The sequence below is a fragment of the Pristis pectinata genome, chromosome 24 (assembly GCF_009764475.1).
Source record: "Pristis pectinata isolate sPriPec2 chromosome 24, sPriPec2.1.pri, whole genome shotgun sequence".
Classification (NCBI taxonomy): domain Eukaryota; kingdom Metazoa; phylum Chordata; class Chondrichthyes; order Rhinopristiformes; family Pristidae; genus Pristis; species Pristis pectinata.
Window position 1 is genome coordinate 33,633,245 of NC_067428.1, and position 22,724 is coordinate 33,655,968.

General features: G+C 42.7%; 1 protein-coding gene across 2 annotated transcripts in view; it reads right to left on the reverse strand.

Annotated features, from left to right (window-relative positions):
* LOC127582521 (tyrosine-protein kinase ZAP-70) overlaps nt 1-22,724 on the reverse strand; it is a 94,247-nt gene that overhangs the window by 23,877 nt on the left and 47,646 nt on the right. For both annotated transcript variants that reach the window (XM_052037852.1, XM_052037853.1), the window contains exons 3-6: nt 12,318-12,478; nt 9,985-10,123; nt 8,032-8,113; nt 2,319-2,350 (exon numbers count right to left, since the gene is read on the reverse strand). In XM_052037852.1, the coding sequence (XP_051893812.1) occupies nt 2,319-2,350; nt 8,032-8,113; nt 9,985-10,123; nt 12,318-12,478 (414 nt within the window). The remainder of the gene's footprint in view (nt 1-2,318; nt 2,351-8,031; nt 8,114-9,984; nt 10,124-12,317; nt 12,479-22,724) is intronic.

Consider the following 22,724-nt stretch of genomic DNA (forward strand, 5'->3'; position numbering starts at 1 on the left):
CAAAGGCAAGAATGAGAGAACAGCTGGAGACAAAAAAGATAACATTGAATAAGCAAAAGGGAAAGACTTGCTTGACTGATCTTATCGAATTTGGAGAGGAGGCAACAGAGAAAGTAAACCATGGTGATGAAGTTGATGTAATATATCCAGATTTCAGAAAGGCCTTTGATAAGATATACAAGATATGTATGGCAGGAGAAGGTGGATTCAGGATGAATTGCCAGCAGGCTTCAAGATAGAAGGAAAAGAGTAGGAGTGAAGGGTGCAGGCAAAGTGGGAACTGGTTTTCCTTGAGGATCAGTGCTAGGATCACTGCTGCTCACAACTTGCGTTAATGCTTTGGACTTTGGAATCAAGAATATAATTTCTAAACTTACAGTTGACACCAAATTGGCCAGTACTGAGGAGAAAGGCAACAAATTACAAGAGGACATTAATAAACTTGAAGAATGGGCAAATGATTGGCAGATAAAGGTGAAGACAAGTATGAGGTGGTACATTTTGGTAGGAAGAATGTGGGGTCACTGACTAGTTAGGTACAAGTGTAGAGGAACAAATGGGTCTTGAAGTATAAATATACCAGTGACAAAAAGTTGCACCACAGTTTAGCTAGACAATTTTAAAAAAGTAAACCATGCAGTAGGGTTTATTTCTGGACGGATGTAATTGAAGAACAGGGAAGTTGTGCTAAACCAGAATCGAAGTTTGTTTGACCATGCTTGGGTACTACATACCGTCCCGTTGTCTTATTATGAAAAGGATTTAGTGACACTGGAAAAAGTGCAGAGATGATTTAGAAGGGTGATACCAGAAATATTAGGGCTACATATTGAGAAAGGATGGATAGACTGAGTCCCTTTTCTCCTAATAAATCATGGATGAAAGGTGACCTAGAGGTCTTTAAACTGCAGAACATTTTAAAACAATGGATACAGAGAATGTTTCCATGTACGGGGAAGAATACAACCTGGTGCCTTCCACATAAAATAAACACAAGAGAATATAAAGTGCAGAAGTCTGTTACCCAAAGAACAGTGGGAATGTGGAAGAGTGATTGATGCAGAGGTTGACCGTCAGAGGGAGGAGGGAACAGAGGGTTCCATTCACAAAACGTGGACAAGGAAAGAGGAAGGAGGCCCAGGTCGAGAAAAGAACCCAGTAAGAATGGCTGAGTTCCTTCTGTAGAGTGAAGCGGATGGGTTTTTGAATCAATCCAGTTGTTTTACTAATACTAGCTTTATATTCCAAATGATTTAATTAATTAAATCCTCAGTTTGGGGGATTTAATTAACCATGAAATCATTAGTCCAATGATTCTACACAACTGATACCATTTTTCCCCTGCAGTTTCTCACCAGGGGAATTCTCAGCTGAAGTATATAACACCTGCTGGAAGTTATATGTCCACTAAACTCAGTTAAAATGCTTTTCCATTTTAATGTAAGTAAATTTTTAATGGCATGATAAATCCCGATTACTCTCAAACATCCTTGCAAGCACTAAAAATTAACTCAACAGTGAGAACTTTTGTTCTTTCAGATTTTCATTATTGCTAGAGAATTTAAAATATATAATAAACCTAAATACATATAAAAATCCTGCTTTCTTCCCTCTCTCTTCACCTCTGTCCTTTTTTCCCTTTTTTTGTTTCACATTCTGCACCAGATTTGGGACAAGTAAATATTCTATTCAGCACATCCCGGTTCAAACTCTGCACCCTTAATGGCTCTTCTGCCAGCTCAGTTAAGGAGGAACAGTGATCTTTGCTTTGTTCAGGTGGGTTCCAAATGCTGTTCAGAGGACATTGCAGTGACTTATCTCCTCAATAACAAAAATCCCATAAGACGACTGTGGACAAGATGAAGTGAAATAAGTGGCTGGGGCTGTTTCCTCACCAAGGACAAAATGATGAAAGAAATTGAAAAGCAAAAGGCTGTGAATGCTGGAAATCTGAAATAACAACAGAAGATGTAAATATTCAGCAGGTCAGGCAGCATCTGATGAAAGGCCATCGACTCTCCACAGATACAACATTCCTGATGTAGCGTCTCGACCCCAAACATGGACCATCCCTTTGACTGCACAGAGGCTGCTCGACCCACTGAGTTCTTCCAGTAGTTTAGTTTTTGCTCCAAATTCCAGCATCTGCAGTCTCTTGTTTCTTCAGTAAGTTGATAAGAATTGCAAAAGAGATATTGAAAATGTAGGAAACATATCTGAATGAAGAGTTCTTTCAGAAAAACAGATCAGATGTAATCAGTCTTATGATTGTAAACAGCTCAGTTGTACATGTAACCATCAAATAAAGAAATACCTACATTCTTCGGAAGCGATGGTGGTTTCACTGGATCTGTGAAGCAAAATTAATTAAAATTAATCAATTGTATTCTCTTCTGAATTCTCTTACACTTTCATTGTACAGTTTTTTATAAATGTTCTTTTGTGAACTTATGCAATTTTTTATTCTAAAATTCAGTTAAACACAATTATTTTTATCTTCATTTACGTTAGTTCCCTTCCTCATTAAAAGTTTCACCTCCTGAAGGGAGTATGATCAAACAGGCAGCAAGCAGTCTGTGAAGCCTCAAGTGTTGGTTGGTTATTGACCATACGAGGTATTGGAGCCAACCCATCAAGGAGGTTTTTCTGATTTCCTTACCAACGTGGATGTCACTGGTCAGACCAGCAATTATTGCCCTAATAAAAGTGGTGGTGAGCTGGCTGTTTGAACTTCAGGAAATGTGTTTTTGATGAGGCAGTTCCAGGATTTAAACTAAGCAGCCATAAAGGAATGAGAGTGTTGGTCAGGATGGTGTGTGGCTTGGTGGGGAACCTGCAGGTGATGGTGTTCCCATGACCTACTGTCCTTGACCTTTGTCGAGGGTACCTGTGGTGGAGCGAGTGAATATTTAGGGTTTTGGACAGGCTGCCACTGCTGTCTCCTTGATGAAGTCGAGCTTCTCAAGTGTTGTTGGAACAGCATTCATTCAGGCAAATGGAAAGTTCTCCATCAAATCTGGCGGGCCTTGCAGATGGTGGACAGGCTTTGGAGAGTGAGAAGGTGAGATGCTCCCTGCAGGCTGCCTGCCCTCTGACCCACCCTCACACCCATTTAAGTTGGACCAGTTAAGTTCCGGATGACTGATCAACCCCAGAGAGTTAATGACTGGTGGTTCAGTGATGGGAATGCCATTGAAAGTAAAGAGCAAGTAGTTAAATTCAATCTTGTTAGGCAGAGCCCTAACCTGATGTGAGAGTTCAGCCTGTGTCTGAGTGTTGTCCAAGTCTAACTGCACACATCATTTTATAAGGAGTTGTAGATGGAACATCAGAAAATGTTCTACTTCTGACCTCACGATGGAAGGAAGGTGAAAGATGAGCCAGTTGAAGAAAGTAGGATCCTGGTCTGAAGGACTCCTGTGGAGATGTTCTGGGGCTGGGATTACTGACCTCTGACACTCAACCACCCTGAGTGACAGCTGCGATTCCAGTCCCTGCGAAGTTTTTCCTCTGATCTCCGCTGACTTCAGTTTTACCAGGGCACCTCAGTGCCACACGGGGTCAAACCCTACCTTCATGACAATGGCAGTTGCTCTCACCTCATCTCTGGAGATCAGCTCTCTGTTCCATGTCTGGACCAAGGGTGTGATGGGGAAACCCAAACTGAGCATCATTGAATGGGTTTTTATAGTGAGTAAGTGCCATTTGACAGCATTGTTGAACATTGCCTCCTACTCTGCTGATGATTGTACTTTTCCTGTTTTTTGTGGACTGGACGTGCCTGTGCACACTTCTTCATTGTTGGGTGTATGCCATTGTTATAACTGTGCCCAAACTGCTTGGTTACAGACAGTGCTGGTTCTGGGCTGTAGGCCTTCAGACTTACACTCAGTATGCTGTGTGGCCCCATTCCCTTCCCCCTACCCAGTGTTCTCAGCTGTTTCGTTATGGCCCATGCTTCTCAGCAAACTGTTGGAGCTGCGAGCTGCTACTCTTCACCTTTAAGTCTTTAAAGAAGTGGCTAGTGAGATAGTTAATGGGTTGATTTTAATTTTCCAAGATTCCCCAGATTCAGGGTAGGTTCCATTAGATTGGAAAATACAAAATGTAACTCCTTAAAACAGGAGGGACACAGTAAAGCAGAAAGCTAAAGGCCAGTCTGCTTCTCATCGCCACTGGAAAAATGTTTGAAGTATTATTAAGAATATTTATAGCAGGCAAAGTCAACTTGGTTTTGTGAAAGGGAAATAACGTTTGAACAATTCATTGAAGTTCTTTTAAGGAGAAGCAGGCGCTGTGGATACGGGGGATGTATAATATTTAAACTTGTAGGAGGCATTTGAAAAGGTGCCACATCAAAGGCTTTTGTGGAAATTAAAAGCTCGGTGTGGTAGATAACATGCTGGTGTGGATGGAAGATGGTCCAGCTACCACAAAGCGGAGTGGGCATAAATGTTTCTTCTCTACTAGCAGGACGTGTGGTGCAGCTTGCCTCTCGGTTCCAGGAATCCTGGTTCAGTCCTTTCATTGGGTGAACTCTGTATGTTCTCCCTGTGGCTGTGTGGGTTTTTGCTGGGTGCTCTGGTTTCCTCCCACATGCTAAGTATAGGCCAGTACACAGCTGCACCAAGTAATTAGGAAAGCCAATTGTTTAATGCTACAGGAACTGAACACAGAACTAGGCAGGTCAAGCTTCAATTATATTGGGATTTTGATGAGACCACAATCCCAATTTAAGGAAGAAGGGTGATGCACTGGAAGCAGTGCAGAGACGGTTTACTGGTCTGATACCTGGAACGGGCAGGTTACTTTATGAGGAAAGGTTGGATATGCTAGGCTCGTATCTGAAGAGTGAGAGGGAGCTTAATTGAAACATATGATATCATGAGGTGTCTTGACAGGGTGAATATGGAGAGGAGGTTTCTTCTTGTGGGACTTGGGCTTTTGTTTAAAAAATAAGCAGTGAAGTGAAAGATGAAGTGAAATTATTTTCTCTCAGAAGTTCGTGAGTCTTTGGAATTCCCTTCCTGAAGGGTAATGGAAGTGGAGCCTGTGAGTATTTTTAAAGCAGAGCTGGATAGGTTCCCGATGAGCAAATGGGTGTCAGGTTATTGTGGGTCAGTGGGAATGCAGAATTGAAATTACATCAGCCGTGACTTTAAATGGTAGAGCTGATCCCAGTACTTGAATTAGTATGATTGTGTGTGTGTGTGTGTGTGTGTGTGTGTGTGTGTGTGTGTGTGTGTGTGTGTGTTTACCACAGGACAGATACACGGGTAGGAAAGGTTTAGAGCGATACTTGTCAAACATGGGCAAGTGGGACTGGCTCAGGTAGGCACTGTGGTTGGCAGGGGCAAGTTGGGCTGAAGGGCCTGTTTCTGTGCCTTATATCTCTAGAAGCTTGAGTCTGCAAAGGTGGGGACCTCAGATGAGGTTAAGATGGATTATCCATTCAGCACACACAATAAGTGCTGGAGGAACTCAGCTGGTCAGGCAGCATCAACGGAGGGAAATAAACAGTCGATGTCTTGGGCTGAGTTCCTCCAGCACTTATTGTGTGTGTTGCTCTAGATTCCAGCATCTGCAGAATCTCTTGTGCTCTAGATTTCAGAATCTGCAGAATTCAGCACTCCTGGATGAAGGTGGCTGCAAATACAGCAGCCTTGTATTTGGCCCTCACATGTTGGGATCCACTGTCACTGAGGATGGTTACATTCATAGAGTCTCATACCCAAGATTAGTTTTTAATTGTGAACCAACAATATACGTGACCCACACCAGACAACAGGGAAAGGTGAGTGTTTGGTTATAAATTCAGAGGAGGGGGATGGAATAGACTCGCCCCAGAGTAGAGGTCACAACTTTACCAGCTGCCTGCAAACCTTTACCAGACGATTTGATATTCTAACCCCATAAATGCTGATTTTATTATTTTCTAAACTGTTCTGGTTCTGACTGGACATTGCTTGTGGAAGCATTGCATGGTTTCATCCCTTCAGGGTCTGCTTTGTCAAGTTTAAATAAGTGGTCACCGACAATCTTACTTCATTCTTCTAACTCCCATTCCCCCAGTTCATAAGGAAATAACTGGGGTCTTTGATCCATTACTTTTGAATCACGTTTGAAAGAACAAACCATAGTACCTAAGGGTTACTAATTTAATCATTTTCACAATCAACAAATCTCTCAGTTTTAATAAAGAAACTGAAGGGATGTAACGAAACTCCAAAGAGACTTACATTTTTAACTGTTAACTTTCTTTTGAAGTACCTGGATGAGTGTTAGCAATGTAATAATATATTCTTTCTCACACACACAGATACACGACAGACACGTGAGTGCTCCTACACACACACACACACACACACACACACACACACACACACACACACACCCCTAGAGTGGTTCTTTGGTGCTGTCTTCTGTTGGTTGGCACTGCCCAGCACAACACAAGATGCCTTTGAGCATTCTGCCCCAAGACTGCTTTGAAAGTTGAAAGTCGAGCTCCCATGCTAACAGATTGTCAATGTGTAAAAGAGATCAAATGTTTCTGACACATTTAAAAATGTTTAATCAGAAACATTTAAAAATTCTTAAACATTAAAAATAATATGTTTTAAAGTATTGTCATTTTAAAAATGCCTAAAACACCAAAACTGTAGGGAACAATTAAAAATAACAATATATTTAATAAATTCAGCCTGATAAAAGGTAGGATAACTGCTTTGTACAGCGGCTCCCAGGTAACCAATGACCAGACTCACAGAAATCCCACTTTACACAAATTCCCTCGTACATTTTAAAAGTGTGTTTCAAGCTAGTAACAAAAATAATAAAATGTTTCATGATATTCATTAATAACCTGATACAGTATATATTCTATTAGTTTAATTATGGGCAGGGTTAGGATGAATATTCAATAAAATGAAAGAATTATAGTATGTGTATGGAAAGAGATATGATTTGGGTAGCTATAGAACACGAATGTTTCTGAGTTATGGAGAAATCAATGTACAGACAGTTGTCAGGAACGGAACCCTTCTGTAACTCGGGGACTGCCTGCACTTGGCTTCTGTCAGCATCCATTGGTCTTGTGTTATTCATTGTCAGATGTCCTAGCTGGAATTGTGGGGTGTATGTGGAAGTTTGTGTTCTGTTGTTGGTCCATGAGGAATCCAATGGTAGAGCATAGTTAACATAAGAAGCAGGAATAGGCCATTTGGCCCCTCGAGCCTGCCTTGCCATTTAATGTCATGGCTGATCCAATCTTGGCGTCAACACTAATCTCCTGCACTCTCCCCTACCCTTAACTCCCTTGTGGTTCAAATGGTTGTTTTTCTTCTATCTTGAATATATTCATTGATTCAAGCTCCACAGCTCTCTGAGGGAGAGAACTCCAAAGATTCATTATCCTCTGGGAGAAGGAATTCCTCCTCATCTCCATCTTAAATGGCTGACCCCCTATCCTGAACTTCAGCCCCAGTTCCTGGTACTCCCACTAGGGGAACATCCTCTCAGGACCTGCCCTGGCAATCTCCCTCAGAACCTGATGCGCTTTAATAAGATCATCTCTCATTCTTCAAAACCCCAATGATGCTCATGCATCAGTTCCTTCATTCCAGGAGCCAAATGAGTGAACCTTCTCTGCACTGCGTTCAGTGCAAGCACATCCTTCCTCAAGTACAGAAACCAGAAGTATATGCAATGTTTCATCTAATGCCTTCCAACAAAACTTCCCTAATTTTATACCACATATCTCTTGGAATTCAGGCCAACATTCCATTCACCTTCCTAATTATTTGCTGTCATGGAATTGGTGAAGTTTGAGATTTGTGCCTCTACCAAAAGTTGTGAACTTCAAACAGACTGGAATTATTTTGACTTCACCTGTGTATTTGCCTGTTTTAAACATCTCAATTCAGGTTCCTCAGAGTATCTGCGGCCCTCTGCTACCTGATTTATATAATGGAAGGCAAACAACAGCTGTTTGAACAGCACGGTCTTACTACAGTGATTGATGTTGGTGCTTACCAGCCGGTTGGTTCGGATTATTGCAGGCTTCACGTAGCACGTTTATCACTCCATCAGACTTAATCTTTAGATATTCAACAAGCTTTAAAAGAAGACAGCATTTCAGTGTGGTATCAAAAAGGCACATCTGTGTAATTCAGGTCTTTAGCATCAGAGTTCTGATGGTTGATTACTTTGATAAATTAACTTTATGCTTGTGACTGACTGTAAGTGTCAGGATGAAATGATAGAAGCTGATGAAAGGGTGAAAGGATGGATCAAGTTGGACAGAAGCAGAGAGTTTCTGGTTGTCACGGGGTCAGAATGCTGGACAGGAGAAATAAGATTTAAATGGAAAGGATTTGCAACAGCAGTAGAAACTCACGCAGAGTTCTGAGACTATGGAATTCAGCTTTTTAGATAGTCCCAGTTAACAGCAGTTTTTGGCCAGTTCTGACCGTCTCTTGTGCTTTGGACAGTGTAACCTCAGTAACCAGCGCCTCTTTCCCAGGGCACCAATGGTCAATACAAGAGGACATGGCTTTAAGGTAACGGGGGGGAGGTTCAAGGGAGACGTCAGAGGGAGGTTTTTCACCCAGAGAGTGGTTGGTGCATGGAATGCGCTGCCTGGGGTGGTGGTGGAGGCTGATATGTTGGTCAAGTTCAAGAGATTGTTAGATAAGCATATGGAGGAATTTAAGATGGGGGATATGTGGGAGGAGGGGGTTAGATAGTCTTAGGAGTGGTTTGAAGGTCGGCACAACATGGTGGGCCAAAGGGCCTGTATTGTGCTGTATTGTTCGATGGTTCAATTTCAAAATAATTGATATAATTATATACACTGAAAACTCAATGAAGAAAACCCTCTCATGATGACTGACTGCTGCTAACAAGCATCCAACTGTCACTCCATTGGATCTTAATTTCAAGTGGGCCAAGAAACAGATGTCCCATAGTCCTTCTCAAATGAATTTTTCAATCAGTGCCCTTTACCAACAATTTAACCTCCAAACAGTTTTAGCTTTTTGTGAACTGCTCCCAATGCATTCCCATCCTTAAGTAAGGAAACCAATACAGTGCACAGTATTCCAGATGTGGCCTCACCAATGTCCTATATAACTGAAGAATAACCTCCCTATTTTTGTATTCAGCTTCCTTTGCAATAAACACTAACAGTAACATTCTGTTAGCTTTCCTAATTACTTCACATATATGCACTCTTGCCTTTTGCAAATCACTCACAAGGACACACAGATCCCTCTGCATCTCAGAGTTCTGCGATCTCTCACCGTTTAGATAAGACGTTTCTTTTTCAATGTTCTCATCAAAATGGAGAATTTCCCATTCTTCCACATATTACTCCATTTGCCAGATCTTTCCAATGCACCTAAAACCATCTCTATCCCTTTGTAGCTTCCTTATGTTCTCTTTTCCACCTATCTGTGTGATACCAACAAATCTGGCATCCACACCTTCAGTAGCTTTATCCAAGTCATTTATAAAATTGGTGAGAAGTCGAGACTCCCCGCAGATCCCTGCGGCACGTCACTTATTACATTTTGCTGACTAATCAAAGACCTGCTTGTAGAGTCCTGGAGTCATAGATTCACACAGCAAAGAAAGAGGCCCCCTCACTCCATGCCACTGCCAAGCACCCAGTTACACTAATCCTTTTGTGCTGTATGTCCCAAAATATTAATTGCAACAGTTCAAGTTTTTAACATGTTGCCTGACAATAACCCTGCAGTTTTAGGAAGTTAAGATTCAGCCCTCAATGCACTTTACTTCCTACACAAGTGCTGAAAATTAGTTGCAAGTTGTCTCATCCATACATTCATTCTGAATAAGTTTACCATTAGGTAACACAGTGGAGGTTCACAGGTTACAGCTAATCCATTGCAACTTTACAAATGTATTAACATATAATCTTATATATCTGTGAAAAATGATGATACAAGAACAATTGTTATAAACCTGCCAAAGAGTATCGAACTTTGACCCCTCAGGGATGGCGAACTTCCCAGATTTGTCCAAGTCTATCCTGTAATGATAGGGTGTCTTCCCATACAGCAAAGAGAGTGCGTATGTTCCCGATTCTTGGCGTTGCCTCAGTCTGGAACAAGCAGAATAAAAATGCTGTAAATTACTTGACCAGTTGTTTTAAATTTGTGCAAGATTATTAAGAAAGAACAAAACAATATAACCTCACTGACCAAGATATAAATTGCCTGTGAACATCTCATGGTAGTGCGCAACATAAACAGAGTCTGAATTACACATTATATTCCAGATCACGTCATTCTTCAATACAGACTGGTGATCAGGAACCAGTATCTCTCCCAGGACCAACTAATATCTCTCCCAGTGTAATTGGTTCCAGGTCAGTCACCCTTTACCCCTTCAAGGATCTGCAATGGTTTGTAACAGGAAGAGGATTTCAATCCCTGAACAAACAGGTGGGCTGTGTACTCGTGCAGTGAACATTGCCCTGTGCAGTTTCCTCTCAGTAATTCTGGGGCCATTATTTCACACCAGTCCTTAAAATATACCCTGCTTTCCGCAAGGACAATGTGTTCTTTTGGAGACTGTTTAATATTCCCATTGGTAATTTCATTAACAGCTTTAATAACCTTATTTACCTCCTTATTAGATACCTTATTAAAGCCAGAAAGGCAATGTTCACAATTATTTTCTTTTTCAATGTACTTCATTATTTTCTTAAAGATTTGGTTTTCCTTTCACAGATCTACATTTGTGTCCTTCAATACCCTTTGTTGTTCTATGAGAATATTAATTTTAATTCATAATATGGATTTTAGACGCTGATATATAAGTAGTCTGTAATTACTTTCCCAATACCTTGACCAGAGTCATTACATTGTGTACTCTTCAATCCCCAGAAACAATTCTACAACCAAGGAAACTTGAAGGGTTGTGGCCAGAGGCTCTGTATTTCCCTCAGCATTCCTTGGATACAAGTGAACTCTTCCTAAATACACGAAAGTTTGTAATCTGAGCTACATCGATGCAGGCATAGTTCTGGGTATCTGGAAGTGGCGCTAGATCTCCGCACTTGGATGATGTGCTGCAACGCTGAAGTGCATGGGGTAGTGCAGCAGTGCCTTTGGGCTTTGGGTGCTACTACAGTGCAGCAGAGCATCCTCAACCAAAGTAATAGGTGTGCCATGCAGCAACCCCACAAAGCAGCCATTATTAGGGTGTGCAACAATTTCCATGCCAATACCTCTGGTAATGGAGCAATCCCCAGTACTACATGGAGAGTTGGCCTGGAGCATTGTGCTCAAGTCTTTAGAATGGGTCTTTAACTTGGAACTTCAGACTGTAAGATGAGTACTAGCACTGAGCCACACTGCCTCATGCACCATCATACCCTAAGCTGACAACTTTCATTTTATTGTTTCAGTTGTGGAAGTTCAAACAATGAGGAAGAATGATTGAATATTTACAGCAGTCTTCCCTTTTCTTTAAAATTAAACATCAGCAGGTTCCCAATTGGTTTCCTTCTCTTTTGCTCTATGACTCTACGACACTATCTGACAACATGGCTTAGTAACATTGGCTCCAGTGTTCGGCATGGTGCAAGTTCTCCTCCAAATCACACACTGTCCTGACCCAGAAACTTATCATTGATTCTTCCCTTTCACTAGGTTAGAATCCTGGGACTTCCTACCCAACAGCAGTGTGGGACCATGTTCACCACCTGGTTTGGACCAACAAGGAGGTGGCTCGGCAAAAGCAACACCCACATTGCCAACAAAAACTCATGCACACTAAGCTTGCTGATTGTTGGAAGTGCCTACTAACACCTGTTTTTCATTTCTGGAACAGTGGGCATGTGCCCAGAAAGACTCCTGGCTCTGTTTGGATACAGGCCTTTCCCAGGAGAATAATAAACATATGCAGGATTTATGATTGAGCTTACATGGCCTTCGGACAATGTGAACACCAGCAGCTCTGTGCAGTGATGAAAACTCTGCCTCTTTGTCTCTTCATGAGTAACAGTCCATGGGAGGACCGTCACTGCTGTTCCTCCGCATCTCTGTTTCTGTAGATCACTTGCTTATGCAGACGACATAACACAAGAGATTTTCACAATTCTATTCTGATCGACATGTCAACTGCATTCCTGTTGAGGCTTTGGTGTGGACATGAGTGTCTGTCCTCTGGTGTTTGAGATGGTGAAGGGTAGTCATAAGTTAGATCAAAAGAGTCCTCTGTAATTTAACCAATGCAATATTTGGTCCTGTCCTTGAAAGTAAATGTGCACTCCTGGTGCCAGAACTTACAGAAATTTCCCATCGGGTTGTGCACCCAAGTAGAGACGTCGTTCTGCCTCATCGCGGTTGATCGGACCGTGGTACCAGCCCATCTTCTCATGTGCAGTGGTTGCAATCAGTTTCTGCAGCTGTGGAGCTTGGCTGATGATTGCTTGTTCCAATGCCTCACCCTGGGAAGGAAGACAAAACAGGACTACATTCCACCCAAATCCTTCTGCATCCTACTGTTCTTTGTTTAATTTGCAAACATGAGATTGTTCCCCCAGCTCATTGATAAAGATGTTGAACAACATCGCGAAACTCCCAGTGGAATTCTACGGTCGTAGAACCCAAATAGAGAGCTACATTCATAATTATCTCTATTTGCTTGAATGTTGTTGACTCTTTATCTGAGCTGCCATTTGCACATCAATGCTGCTGGATGTCAGCATGCAGGTAGGGCAAGTAATTAGAAAGGTTAATGGAATGTTGGCCTTTATTGCAAGGGATATGGAGTAAAAGTCTTGGTGCATATTTACAGGGCACTGTGAGACTGCACCAGGTACTGCGTACACTTCTGGTCTCCACATTTGAGGAAGGATGTACTTGCAATGCACAAAGTGCAGAGAGGGTTCACTGGGTGGATTCCTGGGATGAATCAGTTGATATGTGAAGAAAGGTTGACAAGAGAAAGCTGTAATCCTCTGGATACATATGGTTGAAGATGGTGGAAAATGTTGACATGGATACAGTTAAATCTCAGACAGTTATGTGTTTGACAGCCAGGGAGAGAGACTCCCAATGGTCCCACCTGAATACAGAGAGGAAAAGGGAAAGAGGGGTCTTCAGATCTATGGGGGCAGAAATTCACCCTGATGTGCAATTTGGTGCTGTAACCTGCTGCCCAAAGTCAGCTCCACTGATGTCAATAGAATCACATCCATAGGATGTAGCAGCTGCTGTACTGCACATGAAGAAAAAGAGACCAGATTAAAATTCCTTTTCTTAACATATGTTCGTTGTGTATCAACAATATGGCTCTTTGCCAGACCTTTAACTGCTGAAGATTTATCTGGTTAAATGGAGCCATAGTTGTCTTTCTTCCAAATTTCTGCACAAGATCTCCTATTACGTAAGAGTTAAAGCTCTACATTGTTCTGATGAGTGATGCAAATCTATTGCATTCAACTTAGATCAGTTTTATCTTCCTCGCCTTTTCTCTTCAACCTTTGCCATACTTAATATCAGGAGAGGACAGGCAACCCATGACCTGCTGAGGAAGGATTGGGGAAGATGTGCAACTTAGGGGCAAGAACATGGATTGAAATTACCAAGCATTTTTACATACAACAATCCAAGTTATTTTTCCCATATTTATTTGAGTAAAAATATAAATTGTTGGAAGTTAAGCTAAGGCAGGGCATACACAGTCAATGACAAGATACTGGGGAGTGTTGTAGAACACGGAGATCGAGGGGGTACAAGCATATAGTTCCCTGAAAGTGGAAACACAGGTATGTATATAAGGTGGTGAAGAAGGCTTCTTGCACACTTGCCTTCGTCGATGGGGCATTGAGTACAGGAGTTACAGCTGTACAAGACATAAGTGAGATCGCACCTGGAATATTGTTCTAGTTGCCATACTACAAGGAGGACTGTTTTCCCTTAAGTGAAGGAGGCGGGGGGTGGGGGGGGGGGGGTGACCATAGAAAGGTTTATCAAACCATGAGGGTATTCAAGGAGTGGATGGTCATAGTCTTTTCCCCAGAGTAGGGAAAACTGGAGGACATAGGTTTAAGGTGAGAGGGGGAAGATTTAGGGGGAACCTGAGAAGCAGGTTTTTCCACACACAGTGTGGTGGGTAAATGGAACGAGCTGCCGGAGGAAGTGGTAGAGACAGGTACAATTACAATGTTTAGAAGTCATTTGGACTGGTACATGGATAGGAGAAGTTAAGAGGGATATGGGCCAAACGCAGGCAAATGGGACTAGCTCAGGAAGGCACCTTGGTCAGCATGAACAGGTTGGGCCGAAGGGCCTGTATAGCTCTATGAGTCTAATATCAAGAACTGCCATTATGAGTTGACTAGTGCAGAGCCCATAGTACTGGATGAGCAAGTGAACAGTTTGGAGCTAAAATCCCATCATAGCACAGAATGCACTAATAACAACACATCTGGTAACTTCTGGGAGGTGTACTGCTGTCTGATCCGGCCTTTATGCCACTCCACAGTTGGTCTAGCCTCCTTGCAATCTAAATCCATTGCCTGCAACTAAAAGTGTAGAAGTGTCAGCAGCAGTAAGTGGGTATGGGTGTGTCAGTCACAAGCTCTGCTCCCCTCCCAATGCTTGGCTCCAGGGACCTCCACAAGAGGAGAGGACAATGGGCCAATGAAACCCTGGCACCCACGTAGCTCTGGTGACTGATGGCCAGTCTCCAGCCCAGAATCTTGAGAAAGCATTTAGCACACAGGTCAGATGTGAAAACGTTTGCTTTGGGTAAGCAGGCATGGGGCATCATCCATATACTAGGAACAAGAAACACAACTGTTGGTGGGGGTCGGGTCATTGGGGTAGCCTTAGTTACAATGCTCTCATGTGTTCAAGCTGCTCTAGAAGCTTAATTAACTGAGTAGGGATCACAAGCGTGAAGAAGAACCTCACTAGAGGGTATTTTGGTCTTTCTCACATATAAAGTTGAGAAGTTAATTACAATGCTATAATTTTGGTGTATAAACTAGGTGTTCTTTAATATAATCCTTTCAGCTGTGTAATTAATCCTTTCAGATTAATTAATTAAGTAGTTTCAAAACTGAGGAAAAACACATCGATTTCTCTAACATAAGAACTTTGTATCTCATCTGTTTGCAGGTCACAATATGGCAGGGTGTCACTGGGGAACTAACTTGAGGAGAATATTTAACCCTACCCACTCGGTGGAATCACTCACGTGAGAAGTCAACATCCTCCACATTACATACCTGTCTGGAGCTGCTGGAAGGTGATCAGTGTTAAATTCCACATTAGTTCCAAAGACATCTGTCAAAAGCCGTGGATGTTATATGCTCAGGAAAACTGAATTCAGCTATCTAACACTTGTAGGCAAGAATTAGAAATATCGTCCAACCAGATTTGCCTACAGAGGGCCAGGGAAGGGGACATATTACTTTCTGGATCAGAAAGCACAGCTGACTTGTCTGCTCGTCATGGCAACCTCTGGGACATGCAAATTTGTACCACTTCCCACTGACTTCCTCTGTCAAGCAAACAGGGAGTTGAGCTTTGATGTTTATATGGGGTGTAGGAGTTTCAAAAAAGCACCTTGGCTTCATTCGCGCTATAGTTGGGTGAGTTTTATATCGACATCTAAACTCAACAACCCATCTGTGTCTCAGTGAAAACCTGGGTCTGATAAGAACAAACAACTTCAGCTGACACAGGTCCCGATCAAATTAGATGTCACACATCAAAAAAATTCTAGCAACCTGATATTAAACAGAATGGTTAGTTTCACTTCTTTTACTAAAATATTTGAAGCCAACTTCTTTACATGAAATTTAGATATGAAATGTTTAAATGTTATGATACTGAACAGAGTAAGCAGATGGCAGCTTTCCCTAACATCGCAGAAGTTCAACAAACAAGAAGTCCATTGCAAAATTCACGGTGTGTCTAAACCCCATGAGCACAAGCCGCTGGAAGGATGCTGGGGGCTCAAAGCCTCAGTAACCTCCAGATTCTGCCAGCTATAGATGGGGAATACTATTTGCTCCCAAGCACAAGCCACCCGCCGCACCCCTGCTCCTCCGCCCGACATTGTGGCCTTCTGTGTATTAAGAGTAACGCTACAATATTAAGAATATACATTTGGGCCATCCTTGGATGTTTGAGCTGCTTCCGATTGGGAAGTCCCAGATCAGGTAAACACCCAACATGTTCAGACCCAGGACTCTTCCTGAGCTCTTTCCTCAGACCCCTGCAGATTCATAACAAGAGTCAATTAGAAAAGCTTGGGAAATCTGGCCTGCTGGAAGCTGTTGTGAGATGCCAGCTGATCTGACTGCCAGTGAATATTTCATGGAACATAGAACAGAACAGCACAGGAAGAAGCCCTTCAGCCCACCATGTCTGTGCTGACCATGATCCCAATTTAAACTGTGCATCTGCCTGTACGTATTATGGTATTGGTATTGGTTTATTATTGTCACTTGTACTGAGGTACAGTGAAAAACTTGTCTTACAAACCGATCTTACAGGTCAATTCATTACACAGTGCAGTTACATTGAGTTAGTACAGAGTGCATTGATGTAGTACAGGTAAAAACAATAACAGTACAGAGTAAAGTGTCACAGCTACAGAGAAAGTGCAGTGCAATAAGGTGAAGGTCACAACAAGGTAGATCGTGAGGTCATGAGGTCATAGGTCATAGTCCATCTCATTGTATAAGGGAACTGTTCAATAGTCTTGGGCCGTATCCCTCCATTCCCTGCCTGTTCATGTGTCTAAATGCATCTTAAATATCGCTGCCGTATGTACTTCCACCACCCCCCCGGCAGCCTGTTCCAAGCACCTACCACTCTCTGTGTAAAACAACTTGCCTCGTAAATCTCCTTTACACTTTCCCCATATCACCTTAAACCTCTAGTATTTGACATTTACTCCCTGGGAACAAGAATCTCACTATCCACCTTTCTGTTTTTTTCTCATAATTTCATGAACTTATGAACACACCAGAAACATACTAGCAACCTGATATTAAACAATCTTGTGAACTGCCACTCCACACACATCCCAATCCCAGCAAGGAGCAATGGCTGATAGATGGGGAAGGACAGTGGCCAGTTCTCAATGGGACCCACAAGGCAACACCATCGGAAGCAGGGATAAAGTGTTTACAAAAAGACTTTCAGTTGTCCCACCCTTGGGAACAAACTTGCTGACAGACTTCAGCAAGTTATCTCTGTTAATAAAATGCCAGGTATTACTTTTTCTGCCACAGAGCCACAATCCTTTACAGCGGCCAATGAGTACAGCGAAGAATATTTCTGAATCTGTTCCCAGTGCCAGCATTCTCTATGAGCTATTTGTGGACTCCTGCATAATGAAATAACATTCTGTTAAGTAAAACTGTCAGAAATATAAAGAATAAAATCAAATTGTGATTTAAACACCTTTGAAGGTAATTTGCCATTTATTCTGAGCAGCCCTTATTTTAGACATTGGAATTATAAAATATATATTTCCCTGTACTATTATTAGAACTGAGCCTTAAGTTAAACATTGTGTTTAATTTTGATTCGTTGTCTTTGATCCGACTGTGTTGCACGGATGGTGGGTCAATGACTCCCGACTGAATCTCGATGGAGAGGCTGAACCGTCTGAAGTGCTTCTCTGAGAAAGCAACGGCTCCCTCTCCTGGTAGAGTAAAGAAGTGGCTCAGGTTCAATCAATGAGGGAGCCGTCATAGGGACACCCCAGAGAGTCACTCAGACAGAGGTGAGGGAGAAGAGGCTGATGTGTGACCAAGAAACCCTCTCCCAATGGCCCAAGGTCCAATTGCCATATGGAGATTGGAACCACTCTGCTTCCTGGCTGGTCCACTCCAGTGTGACTGCAGCAGCTCTGACCTGTTCCATTGTGGATTGGGCTTGCTGCATTTCTTCAGACCTCGCTTGACCTTGTTGGGGCTTTGGCTTTTCCTTTGTCACAGGTGGTTCTTGAATGGACGATGGAGTAGAGCCTTGGGCAGAGTACCTTGGGGTGTGCACTCTACATTTAGCCTAGTCTGGATGCCTGGAGACCATTTTATCCCAATGATCTCATAATCAGTAGTTTATTAATTCCAGGTGACTCCAAGGATTTTTCTGATGTGGCAAAGATGGGAGCTGTTCCCTTGTTCTTCCTGCTCAGGATGACAACCAGTTTTCACGGCTGTGTAGAGGGGTCCTGACAGGGACTTAAGTGCCCTGGATTAGCAAATAGTTATTCTAGAAACGAGGTACGTTTCCAAAGGTGACAGAGATGGATATTCATTTCACGTGCTTATCAAGGCAAAGGCAGTCAGTGACAATCAGAGTTAAGAAATCAGAAGATATCTACATTGTCCAGAGTTCATTATTAATTTTAGGTGGGATGTTGGCAACCTGTGGCATGACAACTGAGTTCTTAACGCTGTTGTCCACTGACTGGAAGGGAGAGTGAAACAGACCCACACCCCTTCAGTCAAACATCCCCTGATGTTGAACCATGTGCCACCCATCTTGATTGAATGAGAATTCCTGACTGATTGCTTTGGAAAGGAAGCTTGAGAAGAACAAGGGAGCCAACCTCAGGAGGGGTCAGCACTCAGCCTTGCTTCATTGCTGAAAGAAGATGACACTTCATTCTTGTATTGGATCTTCTTCCCCTCATAGGGCTCCTTGAGTAAGGAGAAAATCTGTTGTAGACAGTAAATTTTCAACGGGATATACCGGATGCCGTTCCTGGTAACCATCTTGAAGGCCCTTTGTAACTCAACTAAACGACCATGAGAAGTGTGCCTTCATGGAATTTTTCTTGCTACATCCAGCTCTGGGTCATGGGGCATTCACCACTGAACCCATCTGCTCCCAGGGTATGCTCCATTAGAAAGGACAGAGTCTTTCCAGGAGCACTCTTTTAAACATCACAACAGCAGAGAGGATGCTCGGTGGTTCCTGTAGACTGCTCGATTCATGTTCTTTCTGTGAGGAATAATTATCTCTGTACCTCATAAGTGTGTGACTTTCTTCCCAGCACACAGAGAAGTCCTTGCTCTCCAATAACCGCAGATCCTAAAGATATTTGATTATCTAGGGTGCCTGAACAATTCAAGCCTCAGACACTAACACCAAAGGACACTCAATCAGCCCCTTTTTGCTCCAATGGCTGTTTCCTGCAGCAAACCAAAAGTAATTGAGTGCCCTGCAATCTGAACATCATGTGCTTGTCCAGTTTTTTCTTCAGCGGTTCAATGGTCTCTGTCCCAAATAGGACAACATTAGATTAAGATGGACTGAAGCTCTCACTCTGCCTGTTATAACTCCACTAATTACTTCCAATGATTGATAATGATTCCAATGACAACTGATCTAATGGCTGAATATGCATTAACGTGGTCAGCAAACCTTTTCTCCATGACCGATGGATCTGACCACAATATTTCTTCCCTAATTGCCCATGTGTCATAAACTGCTCAGTCAACAAGGTTTTGACTGCCATCAATTTTTCCTCTATCCCGTGTTGAGAGTTAGAGAGGGACATGTGCAACACACAATCTGCTGGAGGAATTCAGCAGGTCGAGCAGCATCTGTGGGACGAAAGGAAGTGTCAATGTTTTGGGTTGAAACCCTGCATCAGGACTCAAAGGGAAGTATGCAAGCTGGAGACCCAGCACTAGTCTTGGAAAATGAAAGCAGTTTTGTCTATCTGCCATTAGTTACGGATGGTCAATGAACTTTGGCTCTGATATTTGCAGCCCACCATCATGAATGTTTCTTATTTTATTATTTTCCAATTTTGGCATTTCTGGGACTGTTGGTGATATCTACTATCACTTTGGAGATGACCGAGAGTACAGAGGTGGGGGGGGGGTGGATAACTGATTGGATTGGTGTTGTGCCTTTTGTGGATAAATACATAGGGATAACTATTGTGTGAATATCAACAATGTAGGTGTATTGGACACCTCGGGTAAGGGGATGAGTTAGTTCAGAAGCATAGGTTTTCAGCACCTCAGCCAAGACATTGTCAGTATCCACAATCTTTTGCCGTAGCCAATGTGTCCTGTCACTTTTTGGTTTCCTATTGATTGAAGAAAATTGAAGGTAAGTTTCAATGACAGTGGAGTATTCAGGAAGAGGGTGAGATGAGTTATCTTCTTGGCACTGGCTGAAACTAGTTGTAAATGCTTCAGCCATTCAAGGGCTGACCTCCAGCTCATTGATTATTGGGATATTCATGATGCCTCATTCACAGGCTCCCTGTTTAATTGTGCACCACCATTCTTGACTGGATGTACCTGGACTTCTGTTGGTCATCAATGTATTTATCTCTGTTTACAGCATGTTACCTTCACTATTTAGTGTACATGTAGTGCTGAAATGTAAGTCTACTAATTTGGTTTAATTATGTTTTTTAACCAAATAGTAGGGGGTGGGTTCAACAGATTGGAAAGTATGGATAAAGTAAAAGGGAAGGAGAGTGCAGGAGAGGTTACTGAAGTCTCCAGAATAAAGAAAAGGACAAAGTTTAGAAAAGGATAAGAATTCAGGCAATATGGAGACAAATTTGAGAAGAAGGGTGGTGAACACAGGACTGAAGGTGTTGTTTTTGAATGCACGCAGTAAGGTAGATGAGCTCAGAGAGCAAAAAGAAATTGGCAGGTGCGACGTTGTGGGCATCACAGAGTCGTGGCTGAAAGAAGATCACAGCTGGGAGCTAAACATCCAGGGATACACAACCTATCGAAAAGACAGGCAGGTGGGCAGAGGGGGTGGGGTGACTCTGTTGGTTAAAAATGAAATCAAATTCTTAGCAAGATGTGACATAGGATCAGAAGATGTAGAATCCTTGTGGGTAGAGTTAAGAAACTGCGGGGGTAAAAAGACCCTGATGGAACTTAGAAACAGGCCCCCGAATAGTAGCCAGGATGTGGGGTACAAATTACAACAGGAAGTAGAAAAGGCATGTAAAAAGGGCAATGTTACGGTGGTTATGGGGGACTTCAATATGCAGTTAGATTGGGAAAATCAGGTTGGGACTGGATCCCAAGAGAAGGAATTTATAAAATGCCTACAAGGTGGCTATTTAGAGCAGCTTGTGGTCAAGCCCACTGGGGAAAAGGCAATTCTGGATTTGGTGTTGTGCTATGAACCAGATTTGATTAGGGAGCTTAAGGTAAAGGAACCCTTGGGAGGCAGTGATCATAATATGATAGAATTCATCCTGCAGTTTGAAAGGGAGAAGCTAAAATCTGATATATTAGTATTACATTTGAGTAAAGGTAACTGCAGAGGCATAAGAGAGGAGCTGGCCAAAGTTGATTGGAAGGGGACACTAGCAGTGATGACGGTAGAGCAGCAATGGCAGGAGTTTCTGGGATTAATTTGGAATACGCAGGATCAGTTCATCCCAAAGAATAAACAGAATTCTAAAGGGAGGATGAGGCAACTGTGGCTGACAAGGGAAGTCAAAGACAGCATAAAAGCAAAAGAGAGGTCATACAATATTGCATAAACTAGCAGGAAGCTAGAGGATTGGGAAGGTTTTAAAAACCAACAGAAGGCAAATGAAAAAGCAATAAGAGGAGAAAGGATGAAATGTGAAGGTAAGCTAGCCAATAATATAAAAGAAGATACCAAAAGTTTTTTCAGATATATAAAGAGTAAAAGTGAAGCAAGAGTGGAAATCGGACTGCAGGAAAATGACGCCGGAGAGGTAGTAATGGGGAACAAAGAAATGGTGAACGAACTCAATAAGTATTTTGTGTCAGTCTTCACTGTGGAAGACACCAGCAACATGCCAGAAGTTCGAGAGCCAGGGGGCAGAAGTGAGTGTAGTTGCTATTACTGAGAAGGTACTTGGGAAGCTGAAAGGTCTGAAGGTGGATAAGTCACCTGGACCGGATCGACTACACCCCAGCGTTCTGAAAGAGGTAGCTGAAGAGATTGTGCAGCCATTAGTGGTGATCTTTCAATGTTCACTGGATTCAGGAATGGTTCTGGATGACTGGAAAATGGCAAATGTCACTCCACTCTTTAAGAAGGGAGGGAGGCAAAAGACAGGAGATTATAGGCAGTCATGCTAGAGTCCGTTATTAAAGATGAGGTTTGGGGTACTTGGAAGCTCATGATAAAATAGGCCAAAGCCAGCATAGTTTCCTTGAGGGGAGATCTTGCCTGACAAATCTGTTGGAATTCTTTGAGAAAGTAACAGGCAGGTTAGACAAAGGAGAGTCAGTGGATTTTCAGAAGGCCTTTGACAAGGTGCTGCACATGAGGCTGCTAAACAAGATAGGAGCCCATGGTATTACAGGAAAGGTACCAGCATGGATAGAAGATGGGCTGCCTGGCAGAAGGCAGAGTGGGAATAAAGGGGGCCTTTTCTGGTTGGCTGCAAGTGACTAGTGGTGTCCCCCAGGGGTCAGTGTTGGGTCCTCTACTTTACACGTTATGTATCATGGTTAGCATACCGTTATTACAGCGCCAGCGACCCGGGATCAATTCTGGCTGCTGTCTATAAGGAGTTTGTACATTCTCCCTGTGTCTGCATGGGTTTCCTCCGGGTGCTCCGGTTTCCTCCCACGTTCCAAAGACATACGGGTTAGGAAGTTGTGGGCGTGCTATGTTGGTGCTGGAAGCGTGGTGACACTTGCGGGCTGCCCCCAGAACACTCCATGCAAAAAGATGCATTTCACT